At 32.6% G+C, this 14,405-nt stretch overlaps 2 protein-coding genes across 2 annotated transcripts; both read right to left on the bottom strand.

Moving 5' to 3' along the window:
- Window positions 1-459: 459 nt before the first annotated feature.
- Window positions 460-5,398, bottom strand: LOC141585915 (bifunctional nuclease 2-like). Its single transcript, XM_074406990.1, has 11 exons — window positions 5,134-5,398; window positions 3,876-4,191; window positions 3,014-3,184; window positions 2,869-2,918; window positions 2,695-2,751; window positions 2,494-2,559; window positions 2,332-2,406; window positions 1,997-2,115; window positions 1,535-1,626; window positions 989-1,044; window positions 460-805 (listed from the first exon to the last, which is right to left on the bottom strand). The coding sequence occupies exons 2-10, from the start codon at window positions 4,174-4,176 to the stop codon at window positions 992-994; spliced, it is 984 nt and encodes a 327-aa protein (XP_074263091.1). The 5' UTR covers window positions 4,177-4,191; window positions 5,134-5,398; the 3' UTR covers window positions 460-805; window positions 989-991.
- A 2,945-nt stretch (window positions 5,399-8,343) lies between these two features.
- On the bottom strand, window positions 8,344-14,178 carry LOC141585914 (transcription factor bHLH110). Its single transcript, XM_074406989.1, has 7 exons — window positions 13,770-14,178; window positions 12,414-13,047; window positions 11,015-11,146; window positions 10,776-10,841; window positions 10,076-10,141; window positions 8,967-9,029; window positions 8,344-8,829 (listed from the first exon to the last, which is right to left on the bottom strand). The coding sequence occupies exons 1-7, from the start codon at window positions 13,937-13,939 to the stop codon at window positions 8,677-8,679; spliced, it is 1,284 nt and encodes a 427-aa protein (XP_074263090.1). The 5' UTR covers window positions 13,940-14,178; the 3' UTR covers window positions 8,344-8,676.
- Window positions 14,179-14,405: the final 227 nt, after the last annotated feature.

The raw sequence follows: 14,405 nt of genomic DNA, 5'->3' as shown, positions 1-14,405 counted from the left end.
GAGTAATATTTCATTGGTATATTGACGTTTCACTATTTACAAATTATTGTATAAGCGGTTAAATTATTGTATAAGCGGTTTTATAACAAAATCACTTCTTTACATATAAAACGACTCATTTAAGGTTTTTTTTACATTTTTTTGATGATAATCGCACATTCTTTAACAAGTACTCATTTTTATGTTGTTAATAGCCTATTTCATTTTGTAAAATTTTTGTACTATTTCAAGACTTTTAGTTCCCCTGCAGAGGGGAGGGGAGGGGAGGGGAGGGGGGGCCCTTGCTCTCCAAAGGGTTGACCTTGAAAGCTTCTGCCCTTACGAGAAGTCTTCAACCCAAGCCACCCCGAAGCACAGAGTGGAAACTAGAAACTACAAAATAGCACCACAGCACCACTTGACTGTTTAAGGGATCCTTAAGAAATTAGTACAGGAAGCAAATAATCAAACGTAGATCAGTTTTGGGTTTCGGAACCAGACTTGCGAATCATTCATTGTATGTAATGGTTCACCCCGGGTTGTGGTGATTCATGTTCGAATTATATAATGTTACATTGATTTTTCATTGTTGTCTAGGACTCAGCCCACAGGGTCAGGCCATTTCCGACACAAACAAAGGGCCTAATGATAATAAACAGATCGTCCACCACAAAAGACGATTGTCCGATACAGTTTACCAATATTTACAGATAGTTACAGGATGAACAAAAGAAAACTAAGCCAGAAACAGTTCCATTAGACTAGTAGAGTAATATGCATTCCCAGCTCCATAAGATCATTCTATATACAATGTACAAGTCCCTTCCTGCAAGAACACTTTCAGTTATTAATATAAAGTAAGACGGTTTTGTCGAATACTGATCAGAGGGTCCTGTAGGAGACGGCTTCACAGGTGAGTATCTAATTGTAAGGTTAATGGATTGGTCTCACGTGTACGACCATCTCAAATAATATTTTGTTAATCACTAAAAAGAGTAGAAAATTTTACTTGTCATGCCCAATTCCTTTTGGCGCGCAATTGAGTAAGTTTGTCCCTCCATTGTGCTGGAAGAAAACATAATATTATGTGAGTAATTTTGTGGTCATTTACGAAGACACTAAGGACTTAACAAGGACTAGCTTTTCCATGGAACCACAAAATCGAGGCCAACACAACAAATTTGAGGTTTTCAACGCAAATAAAGAGCTACATAACGAAAACAGAAAAACACGTCGTCTGGGATATAGATTTGTCAGCAAGGTCGGATCAAAACACAAATCAGTGACGTCAGTCAGTTAAATCCGAACCAACTTGAAAACAAACCATTGGTAGCTGATATTATGCAAAAAATGTATGTTTAGGTTACGATGGTCAGCACTCAGATGTTACAGATTGTAAATAAGCCATATCTATTTACCAGAGCCATACGACTGATATCTGGATATTTACTACGACCTTTAGATTGTATCTCCATTATAAGAAAAATAATTTACTTTTAAATTGATTTACAGTGGCAACTGCACGTAATGTGTAAACAAGAAGTGATCACCATACCTGCATCCTGATAACGCTCCTCAAGCGCAGCATCAAGCATGTTTCGCATTAAATTAAATTCTGTTGTCTCTACGCATGGCTTTCCACTAGGCCTGATTCAACCCAATAATGAAAAATGTAAGATTTTGCTAGCAATAAAAAGCAGTTCACATTTTTACTGGAATATATATCCAGAGTAACAACAAGAAAATCGTACACTTTGTCTACTCTGATGTGGCAAAACCCTCGTACCAATCTGATCCCAATACCATCAAATGAATCGAATGTTCATGTTCACGTGTTTAGATAAATATCTCATAGCGATGTCACATGTAAAAGGAACAATAATCTGATTGACGAGAAAATACGACTATAGTATAAAATAAGGAACTCTTTGGTTGTAAATACGATCAAAGAAGTATTAACCAAATACACGATGGCTGAAAGAAACAGAGATCTGAAAGATAGAATAATACAACGTACCGATCCAATTCAGTAAATGACAAAACATCAGATGCAGGCCCCAAAGACGCCGGCTTTGCAGACTCTAGGACCTTCATTCCATCACTGTGAGCCAAGTTCTTGTTTACTTGTATTGGAACCTGCGCAGATAACTCAACAAAGAATTACCTTTTGCAGGTTTAAAGCAAAAACACACTTGCAAAAAACACATATACTTGTATCAGAAGGTCTCCATTAACCCCTATAATTGAATCAGGAAGGCACAAGTATTTAGATTGGTACGTGAGACCGTCTCATTTGAAACACACTGAACAAAGAATTTCCACAAGAACACAAGTGAGGGAAGAAAAAAGTACCTTGCATCGCACAGCAATATTGATCGCATCTGAAGGTCGAAGATCAAAGCTAATACATTCAGCTTCATTATCAACCTGCAACAATGAAAAATATATCGTGGGCAAGATTAATGAAGAGATAACTTTATCAAACCAATGCATTAACATAATCGCTATACATACCTTTGTGAGATATATCTGAGCAAAATATGCTTCATGCACTCTCTTCGTTACACGAACAACTTTGACCTGCAATATACATACATTTATTTGTCATTTAGCAACCAAAAGCTTTGAATAGGATAGCAAGAAAATTTGATCGACAAAATGCAACTATCCCTAAGAAACCACAATCGGAGGGTAAAATTTGTTTGTTTAACTTACTGCATATCCCATCTTCTCAACCATCTCCTTTATGACATGATACATTGTTGGTCTAGCCTGTCCATTACATTAATACATATATGACGACAGGTCAATAACTACACAGTAGGTAACATACTAGCTAGGCTTCATGATACTCTTTAGTAGCAAAGACGCAAAGTAACAACTACTTACTATATGTACATTTCGAATAGCAGCCATAAGCAATACACTAGGCATCTCCACTGCAAGATATTAAGACCCGTCATATATTGGTAGGCACAACTCAAAAAAAAAAAAAAAAAACGCAAAGTTGGGCAGCACAGAGTTATGTACATACAAACAATTATCGGGAGAAGTAGTCCAGTTCCATCTTCCATTTTGAGGACTATGGCAGGATGTGGTGCATAATCTGGTAAATGGCCACCTTGAGGACTGTTGTGAACACATTTCATAAGCTTACCATCTCTCATTTTAATTGTGAAGCCATCTGCACCACTCTTCACTTCAACTGCAACAAAAGAATGGAAAACGTTTACGTAATGGAAAAACAAAACAGCAACTGGGCCCTACGAGCAGCATCATGTACACCGTGTGAACAATCAGTTAACTACTACGGAGTACAAAAGATGAGATCTGACTAGAGCTACATTTCTCTGCCTAAGATACAAGTCCATTGATGCAAGCTTTCCGCATCTCATAACTTTAGTCTCCAATACAACAATATCAAGTTATCAACTACATTATCATAGTGCCCCAAGGACTCTTGATTAAGCAGTATATGGAGGATCGGCTATGCAAGCCTTAACCCTAGATTCACCATCATGTTTGAACAAGACACAGATTTAATTCCTCATACTCCCAAGAAAAAAGTCAATTAACTCTTCTCCAACTATGAATACAAAGGCAAGAATCGATACACAACCAAACTGGGACATAACAGCGGCGAACTAGGGGAAATAATGTCAGAAAGCATGCTAATTAGAGTATCCGACAACCGAAATAATCATCAAAAGAAAAATAACTCATTTGCTCATTTACATGTTTGAAATTTGAAATTTGGCAACACAGACAGAAAATTAATGTGTGGACTCTGAACAGATAAATAGAAATCAGCATTCATGAACCATATACCGACCTAGCTCACAGGCCATCTATGCTACCTCACATATAAACTTAATCAATTAGTTCAGGAATCTTACCAGCCTCAATAACACTCGAATTGACGTAGTCCTCATCCTTTTCACTAAAATTCTCAGCTGTGCTACCATTTCCATTAGATGATGAACTGAAAGTGCACTGAATAGTTCCAACCCTTCTCATATGACGTGAACGAGCGCAAACACCAGCATTAGTGCTATGTCGAAACCCATCCTTGTAACCCCAAAACCTACTTCTTAACATTGCTGTCCTTTCCAAAGGGCCATTAATCGGCACAGCGTAAACACCCACTTGTTTTGCTTGAACAGTGGGGCAAATAACAGGTCCTTGCAATGTTGCCATCTCCTATTTTAACTCCTAAAACAAAATATCATCTTAAAATAAGCAAAATGGTAAAACACCACATATATCTCCCAGTTTACCAACATCTAAAACTAGTAACTGCAACATATCTCTTAAAAATATTACGAAATCACAGTTATTATTCTATTAACACTCAGCATGTTCTTTACAACAAGTTCTTTACGTGTTTATTCATTGGTGACGACTGACGAGTATTTTAACTAAATGTAAAGAACCAGTTGAGACAGTGAGAGTATGACCCAAAAACTAAATTCCCAAATAAACCTCCATGACTACTGTGAAAAAGTACAGCTAACTAGCTAAGTTCTTAGTCAAATACTCGTTTCTCTCGATCATTTATTTACCTTTTTTATTATCTGACCCAGGTATTTTAATCAAATGTAAACAAATGATTGGGACGGGGGACGGGGGAGTACTTTATTGATTCCATTTGATTGTATACGTTTTTCAAAATATGTCAGGAGAGTTTCGGAAAAATGTATACAATCAAATGGAACCTGAACCGAGTAAGTAATAAATTAAACCCACTAGCAAAGAATTATAGAGCTAAAAGGGAAGCTAATTTGAGAATCATACACAGTACACTAACATGATCATCAACCCACTAATCACAAAAAGTTTCCAACTTTGATATGAGGATGGTTTCGAGAAACGTATACAGTCAAATGAAACCGAGGATCATTTGTTAACCTTTGATTAAAAATACTCATCGTGGAGAAAATATAAAAGGTAAACAAATGATCGAGGGGAAGTATATACAGTACACTAACATGATCATTAACCCACTAATCACAAAAAAAGATCCCAACTTTAATTGTTTATCTACATAAAGATTAAATTTTTAATTTATAACTCAATTTTTCTGATCATAATCAACAGAAATACAGTATAAAACATTAAAAAAATCCAGAAAAAAATTCAGATTCTAATACCCACCTGATAAAAAGGGGTATAATTCCAAGAATCTAGGGCTCTACCTGTAAAATCAATTAAATTCACACAAATTAGGGAATTTTTTTATGGGTTTTAATGAAATTTAGATGGGTATTTTGATGGGATCATGGAGAAAAAATGAGGGGTATTTTAGGAAGAAAATGATGAGATAAAATGGTGAATGGACCGACGAAAAATAATGAAAGAATAGAGATAAAGTTTGGAATTTGGATAAGAGATTCCTGTTGTTTGGATGAATTGGAGGTGTGATTGTGTCAAGATATTTTTTTACACAAATTCTTGTTTGTGACGGCACATATCCGTCACACTCTCTTGAAATGATTTTGATACCATTTTACCTCACAAAATCTCCACTTTTTTCTCTCTCTGCAACACTATTCATGTGGTCCCCTTTCTCCACTAACCCATTTTGTTACCATTTTAACTCACAAAATATCCGCCACAAATGGTAACCCGTCACAAGGGAGACCAATTGATTTTTTTAATGGATAAAGACATTTTGGAAGAATTTGTCAATTTTTAATCAGTTTTGTTAATGACAGCTACACTCCTACTATTCCTCTAGAATGGCATTTTCTGAGCTCACACCATTGTGATGTCAATATGTCATACTGTATTTTCCAATCATCTTTAGCATTTATAATTGTTTACTTATTTGTGTTCTTAGAGTTAGTATCATCTTTTCGGTTTAATTTTACCTCACTTCAACATACTTTAGTTTATTTCAATTCGCTTCAACTTCCTTCAGTTCAGTCCAATTCACATAGAGTTCAACTTCATTCACTTTCATTCGTCGCACTTCAGTTTAGTTTAGTGTCATTCAGCCCAAATGAGAGTGCCTTAATAGTATTACCAGGGGAGTTTAGGACGGTAACTTGAACTCGCTTGTGTTGTTGTGTTGTGGTAGGTATCATATTATATTGAGTTTTGTGGTTGTTTTGATGATGTTTTGGAATTGAGAAAATGAGATGTTATGTTTAAAGAGGGTTAGTAACTCAAGTTGAAGTGCAATGAGACAAGGTAGGAAGAATATTATAAGAGTTTGTGTTATATCATCTCATAACTGTGGTTCTCCTTCATAAAATTGGTTCGCTATTAATGTTTAAATCAGACACTGAATTGCTTTTAAGGTATAGACCTACTACTAGGGGGTATTTCCACGACTAAACGGTCCAACACGACTTTCAACCGCCCTAATTTGAGTATTACCTATTGTATGTATGTCATTATTATCCTCTTTCTTCTTAGCACATTACAAAAAAGAGAGAGGATTTCACTTGTTTTTCCTTTGATGGTTTTTCTAAGGTCAAAGATTCGAACATTGCCAATGAAAATGAAGCAAATTTATTAGTTTTTTAAAAATTTCCCATAACAAGAGGATTATTCATTGTTGTCATCAGTAAATACCTCTATTTACTCCCAAAAGGAAATAATCAAACTGAATTAATTTTTTAGTAAAGGTGCATAAAAAAAGGGCTTAGGTGGACAGGGGTACCCCACAGCCCACGGAATAAAGATAGCCCAATAACAACATTATCTGGACCATTACTGTCAATCTGTCATCTGTACATTTTTCTTTCAGTGCAAGAGTGTGGTTTAGATCACTCTACAGTCCACTCTTTATAGGTATCAGCACTTTGGACATGGTTGTGCAGACTTGGATTTGATACCATTTCTATGATTCGGCATAAATCCACATTCTTCTTTAAGACGAACATATTCGTTTTAAATAAAAAAAAAGGTATAGATAGATGAGATGAAAAACGGATTGTTTAGAGAATATCAAATTCTTGTCCTATTCATTTTACACTTAATAGGGATATAACCGTTTTAAGGGAGACTAACTGAAATTAATTTACCCTAAAAATGTCACAAAATAATATGAAAAATAATTCTGAATGGAATCGGTCGATTAGATCCAAGCTAGATCCATAATTGGTAACAATCTAACTTTATCTATCACAACTCGGTCCAAAAAAAAAAAAGACAGAGCAAGGATGTTGACTCTCGGTATCTCTAATGAACAACCGATAAAGAATCAATTTAATAATCAATTTTGACATTTCTCATAAATTTGTGTGATTTTTTAAATAAATGAATTAAGTATAGCTTACTTTTGCCATTAAATTAAATATTGAACATCAGATAATAATATTTCCTCTCTGCGTAAATATTTAGACTGATAATGTACGTATATGTAATATGTCCATATGACTAATGAAATACTCTCTCCGACTCAATAGATTGTTTACAGTTTATTATTTTATAAAAAAAAAATATTTTAATAAAATGTAAAATCTATTGAGTTAGAGATAGTACTAGTTAAACGATTTAAGCCCTGCTCTTTTGTAATTTCAGGCTTTTAGCCCATTTCAGTTCAGTTTAGCTCTATTTAGTTTAATTCTCATTAAATTCAGTTCAGCTATTTTCAGCCCAAAAAAAAGACATTATTTTATTTAAAACAGTGACATCTAGTCAAGGTTGTCAAGTAGGGTTTGTACTTAGTTGTTTTACTAGACATACACATCGGAGAAGTATGCAACTGTATATATAAAGATGAATAACAACTTAAAGTGAATGAAGAATATACTGCTTTATTTTCTGCTTTGTTTCTGACATTATTTTCTCTTTTACTGAAACAGTGTGTAATAACATTATTAGCTTAAATTTATTTTTGAATATTCATATCTTAATTTATAATTTATCCGAATATGCTTCGTGATAATTAGATTCATTGAATCGTGATCTGACGAATCACTTTTTTTTTATGCGTATTATCGAGTTAATACTAATAGGATGTATTTACCACATCCTTAATAGTTAGTTAATTAACCTGTATTTCAAAATTTTAGTATGTGTTATGAACTTATATTCTGACACGAGGTTCACAACACATACACATTTTTTTGGCATTTCCCCTATTTTCATGTTTAATACGATAATATGAGTATATCATAATGCATATAATAATAACAATAATATTAGTCAAATATTTTAAAATCTGACCTCAAAAAAAAATTAATTTTCTAAATCCGACACTAATTCTTAGAAGTTATTTTTCGGTAACTATGACTCTACGAGTCTTTTGAATAGGCTTTGATAACAATAATGTTGGTTAACCCGTTGCAAGCTATCACATATATTTGAGGTTTTACTCAGTGTGCACCAAAAATAGCTGATATAAATTCTCTCGCTATTCAAAAAAACAATGTTGCCAAAAGCTCTGATCTAAAACAAAATTGGTACTAACAATTATGATCCTTAGTTAAAATTCCTTGTCCTCCATGGCTAATGCCTAGCTAATATGGATCATACTTGGTCTACCCTGATATTGATACATTTTCATGCAGGACGACCAAGTTTGTTCCACTACTCACACAAATCATAATTCATTCCGTCTTTTGAGTAGGTACCTAATTTTAACCATTTTACAGTTCGTGTTACATTTGGATTATTCCAAATTCGAGCTTAGTAAAACCATATTCGAGACAAAATATAACATTTTCGCAACTTATTATTAACTAGCTAGAAGCCAGGATTAAAGTTATGAGGTGGCGGCCACGCACTAGGTCCAGTAATCTCGCAATCACTAGTTATATAGGACATGCATGTCAAGGGAACGAGACACAGTCCTCGGCTTCTAAGGTCTTGTTTATTTGCTTCGTTTTCTTCCGAATTCTGCAAATATATGATTAATTTAGGGTTAATTGACGAAAATTAGGTTCATTTTGCTTAATGATTATGAACAAATGACAATAAAAATAAATAAAGATGTTAATTACTACTAATTTACTCTTTGTTGATTTTTAACTTACCCTATGAATGTTGTTGGAGCTCCTATTGCGCGAGCCTAGCTTCATGTATGGAACACTCAATGTCTGTATTTCGTAATAAGAAGAAATAACAAAATTTTATGATTAATGTTCATGATCAAATGTCCGGTGAAAATTGGTTTATTGTTGTAATGTACTCCCTTTGTCTCAGACAATTTTTCATAATTTTTTTACTTTATGCGATACATTTTAGTCGAAGATAAACAAATACTCCGTAATTGAAACAAAAAATCACATCAAAATATGTCCATGGAACTGTATTATGATAGGCAACATTACCCTAATTCTACCTAATAACACCAACACTTGGACACTAAAATAATATTTCTATACTTGATTTTAATCCAATGTTTTTGAATTTTTTTCATAAAAAAACCCGAGTTTGATATTTGTATTGATGTGTAGTTAATTAGATATATATGATCCTTTCAACCATGCAAGTTTGAGTAGTATAAATGACATGACATAAAATGATTTATTTTTGTTGGTAAATTTTGTCAAGTATTACACAAAATCTTATTTGAAAGATTTCAAGTTCAAGACTATATATGAAGCACATTGTAAGCTAAGATGGGTTTTAAGCAAGATCGGTTACATCATCTATATGAATCAGATTGTACTGCCCTATAATAAAATGCAAAAAATACTTATGTAAAGCGGTTTTACACAAATTTATCGTAAAACAATATTTTTGTAGTAACAACCTTTACTCACTAATAGGATTATGATGAAATCCGTTTTACAGTTACATTAGTGTAAAACTACCTTACACAAAATGATTCAATAAAATACAACATAATCAAATCTTAAACAGTTGGAAAGTTAAAAAGCCTTCCCAGACCATAAATTAAACTTTACCACATCCATATGAAAATAACACCAAAATTTGAACATTAAAAAATGGAACATACATAAACATTGATATGTGCACATGTTTAACTTTAAGAAACACATTGAATCAAAAAAGAATATTTATGCATGGGATAAATTAAGCATCAATTAATTAATTATTAAATAATTTAGAATATACTGATCATAATGTATGGTTGATCAGAAAACAAGAAGAATAAAAGGAGAATTAATGTATGTACCTCGATTTGATTTTGAAGGAATTTGATATATCCAATGGCTTCTGATAGTACTGATGCTGTATCTGTCTGTCAATATGCATTAAACAAAGCTTAACTTATACCCAAATCTCAGTCAGAACAAGCATGCTTCTTTATTTAATTTATTCCCGCAAATTATATTACAAGACCGTTATATGGTACGACCACTTAAAAAATGACCTCCTTTTATTATTATAAAATAATCATTTTGTAAAAGTGGTCAGGTTTTAACATAAGAGTATCACTATTTATCATAAAATGGTAATTTTTTGTCGCTCGTACCGTATGATGTGAGTCACACACAATAACTACTAATTTATTTTTTAGGATACGATTTAAGTCAAGGGTTAAGGATATAATTTACGTTAAGGGTGTGTCAAACCATTAAGCTTATAATTGTGATTGTGACAACGAATCATGACCGATTTTTAAAGGTTTTGGAATATATAGTGGTTTCATTTTACGACAAATGATCGGATCAAATGGACAATTTGTTTTTTTTCATTTTATGGTCATATGCACACAATTAGAGTTCATAGTACCAAATACCTTGGATACATTGCATGTTATGACGGTCTAAACAAAAACCTAATATAAACCGGTGGTACTGAAATTAATATCATACGAACGCGTAATATCGACTAATCCAACATAAATCGTATGCAACTATGCAAGTACGTACCTTGCCGAAGGGTGCTACTAGTTGTTGTAGAGCAGCGATCCTATCTCCTAATTTTTCTTTTCTAACCTGATAATATCAATAGATACGATAATTTAGTAAGAGATCGCCCATAGTTGATATTACTACAAATTAATATTGTTACTGATGAATGTACGTAAAAAGAAATTAGTAAGTGATTGTCACGCTCATAAGATAGAATGTTCAACAAATATCAATGAGACGGAGGGAGTACGATTTACCTTAAAGGGCGGGCAAGAAGCACGGGTCTCGAACCGTTGCTTTTTGGATACCGATTGATGACTTGAGTTAGGCTCCACAATGCAGCTAGATCTCTTTGGTTCTAGGATTCCATTATTGTTAAAAGATGAAAGCTTTAACAAAGAAGTTATATCATTAGTAGACCAAAAAATAATGAAGTAAAAAAAAAACAGTTTTTCTAAGATGTGTGATAAGGGCACACATTAATAACCTAAATAAATAAAATATCGGAGAAATATTTTATTAAATGTGGAAAAAAAGGAGTTGATACTTAACATTTCCATGTTATATTCTTCTAATTTTTTTTATTTAGCCTCTTAATGTGTACACTTAGGGCACACGTTAAAAAAAGCCGGAAAAATATATGGATGAAATTAAAAAGAGAAAAGTCTCAAGGTTCTGAAAAGATAAATTGAATCATTTACATGTATAAAGCTGAAGGAATCCTTCATATATAGAAAAAGAGATGAATGGACCATCCTTTATATTTGCTCAATATCTTTATTGAACTTTCAAAAGAGTTACAACTTTCCCATTTTACACAAATAAAACTTACTAAAATTTGATTGGTCTTTCTATATTCTAACTTTTTATATGAATTATCCATATTATATAAGCTTGTGTCATAAGTCTTGTAGTTTAAACAACATATATACTACATTAGTGTAAGGAGAAGAAATGATGAATCTAAGGAGGTGAAAGACATGGCTATAGTTAGCAATTTAACATCATTTGCTAATGTACGTGTCAAAATATAAAGGGATTCAGATCAATGTCTGTTAGCTTAGCTGATAAACCTGTCGGCTGATATCCATGTCACTAGCAGATGATAACTAGCTTAATTGACAAAGTTATGAGAAGTGGTACTCGATCATGAGCTAAGGTTTGAACCCGTTAACATCAAAATCACCCTTATAACTACCTCTACACCAAAAAAAACCTAAGCACAAAATAATTGAAACATACTTTTTATATCAAAACAAAACTTGAATGATCTATACCCAACCTAGCTATAATCAATGAATTTATACATAGACAAGACTTTGAAGCCACCTATGATCCATATGAAAAATAATATGATAAATATATATATATACAATAATGTCCATCTTATAGTGAAACACAAATTCTTAAATGAGACTCTGACTGAGAGACGACCTACCATTCCAATTACATGTATAACTATATATGAAATGCAATGGCGATCCTATAGTAAAACACAAATTCTTATATGAGACTCTGACTGAGAGACGGTCTACCATTCCAATTACATGTATAACTGAATATGAAATGCATGTATATGTGATTTAATATGGTCTCATATCATAGAAGAAATTACTATGAAACACAAATTAAATATATAGGAAAAGAAATACATACACGGGTTGAAGCATTGCATAGCCTGATGTCATTAGACTGTTGTAAATCATGATCAACACTACCATATTGAGAACTATCTTTGAATAGCTCAAGAAGATTACTATTTGGAGCTTGGTTAAGACTTCTTCCACCGAAAAACGATCCTTGGCTAGCAAGAAGATCCAAATTACCGCGAAAATTACTTGAATCCATTGCGCTTGAGCTTAAATTTGATATATTTACACTTGGAAAAATTTGGCTAAAGGTAGTTATTCCTGGAAGATCGCTATTATTACTACTATTACTATTATTATCTTGAAATTGCATATTAGGTTGAAATTGTGAAGGATGAAACACGTGATTTTTGTAAGTAAGAGATAATGTATTAAGAAGAAGCATTTCACTTGGTGTATTTGTTGAAGGGCTTAACAATTCACCAAATGTTTGGAAAGATGAACTATTACTTTGATCCGAAGATGTTGATGATTCTTCTTTGGTTTTATTGGAAATAAGATGTTGATGATGTTCATTGTAGGAAGTAGATTGAATAATGTTGTTAATGTTATTAGGTAATGAATATCTTAAGTCTTGTATCATGGAATTGTTGAAAGTATTTGGAGGTGCTTCAATAGAATTTGCATGAATGTTGTTATTCCTGCAAAGAGCAATTAGGGAACGAAAAATCGAGTTAATTTAAGCTCGATGATGAGGCGTTATTATTAGGTGGTGATACTGAATTTCGATACCAAGCCTATACATCAAAGCAATTACTCATGTTACATAGATAGATCACTAAATGTGGTGTGATTTGAAAGTATATTTCCATACCCCTTGGAAAAATAATCTGAAAATTAGATCTAAATAAAGATGTGGGTAGAAAATTAAATACTGACATAAACTTATCCCCTAATTATTGGAAAATGCATGTTACAAATACCTCAAAAAAAAATACCTCAAAAAAAATACCTAATTAAATACCTCAAAAAAAAAGAAGAAAAAAAATAGATAAAACCCTAATATTGGAAAATGCATGTTACACAGAATCCAAATGAAATACCTTATCCCCTTTCTGTGTTTTAATTTCTGAAATAAAAGCAAATAGCTTAATTAACCACAATAAATAAAAATATAATTTCATCTTCAACTTCATTTTCCTACAAAATAGAAGAGGGGTTTAATTGGAACTAGAGTACTAATTAAGATTTAGAAATCAAACCAAATTAAAATACCTATGTAATACGGCAAGCTATTAAGACCACATCAAACTACTGTTTCATAAGACGATTCATGTCAGCCAACCCCATATCAAACTTTGTCGGTCGTTGTAATAAACAAATTAAAGTCTAGAGAATGGATAAATAAAATAGTAGAACTTACAAGAAGAAAGTTGATGGAGACCTCCAAGCATGCTCACTATTACCTTCAACATCACTCAAACTTGGGAAAGCCAAAGAAGATGGAATTATAATACTAGAAGATCTAGCAAGATGATGATCTTGAAGCTTATGATGTTGTAAATGAAGATCATCATTATTAGTAGATTCCATATTATTGATTATGCTTTATTAAGACCCAAATTATAAATAAGTATTATGCTTATTAACATTAGAGTATAATATTACTTCTTTTGTAAGGAAAAGCTTGAAAATCCCTAGAAAAGAGTAGTAATATAATACAATAGTAAATAAAAAAATCAACTTCCCATACATATATGCTCTAATTAGAAGACAAAAAACAAACAAGTTTCAGGTGACAGCCACACACCCCAAGTAATTCTTTGCTAGTTGTTGTTGGTAAGGGTAAGTAGTACTTATATATTGGACACAAACTGTCTATCATGCGGCATATAAAAAGTGATCATTTTATAATAAATAGTGATCATTTTATGTTAAAAAGTTGTTACTTTTTAAAAAGTTGTCACATTATAATAATTAAAGTTATCCCTTTTTAACATAATCAATTTTTATGTGGTTGGACCATACGATGGTCTATCTTATAGTCTATTTTATGAAG

Source organism: Silene latifolia, chromosome 6, assembly GCF_048544455.1.
Source record: "Silene latifolia isolate original U9 population chromosome 6, ASM4854445v1, whole genome shotgun sequence".
NCBI classification, from domain to species: domain Eukaryota; kingdom Viridiplantae; phylum Streptophyta; class Magnoliopsida; order Caryophyllales; family Caryophyllaceae; genus Silene; species Silene latifolia.
The sequence above is the reverse complement of the archived record's forward strand: the minus strand, read 5'-3'. Positions and strand labels throughout refer to the sequence as shown.

Bases quoted from the DNA above. Each gene is read 5' to 3' on its own strand.
- LOC141585915 (XM_074406990.1), bottom strand. From the start codon at position 4,176: ATGGCAACATTGCAAGGACCTGTTATTTGCCCCACTGTTCAAGCAAAA. The intron at 2,560-2,694 runs GTAAGTTAAACA...TGTATATTGCAG, and splicing joins TTGAGAAGATGGGATATGCA to GTCAAAGTTGTTCGTGTAAC. The intron at 2,116-2,331 runs GTACTTTTTTCT...TTATCTGCGCAG, and splicing joins ATATTGCTGTGCGATGCAAG to GTTCCAATACAAGTAAACAA.
- LOC141585914 (XM_074406989.1), bottom strand. From the start codon at position 13,939: ATGGAATCTACTAATAATGATGATCTTCATTTACAACATCATAAGCTT. The intron at 10,842-11,014 runs GTAAATCGTACT...TGATATTATCAG, and splicing joins CTTCTTGCCCGCCCTTTAAG to GTTAGAAAAGAAAAATTAGG. The intron at 8,830-8,966 runs GTAAGTTAAAAA...ATATATTTGCAG, and splicing joins GCTCCAACAACATTCATAGG to AATTCGGAAGAAAACGAAGC.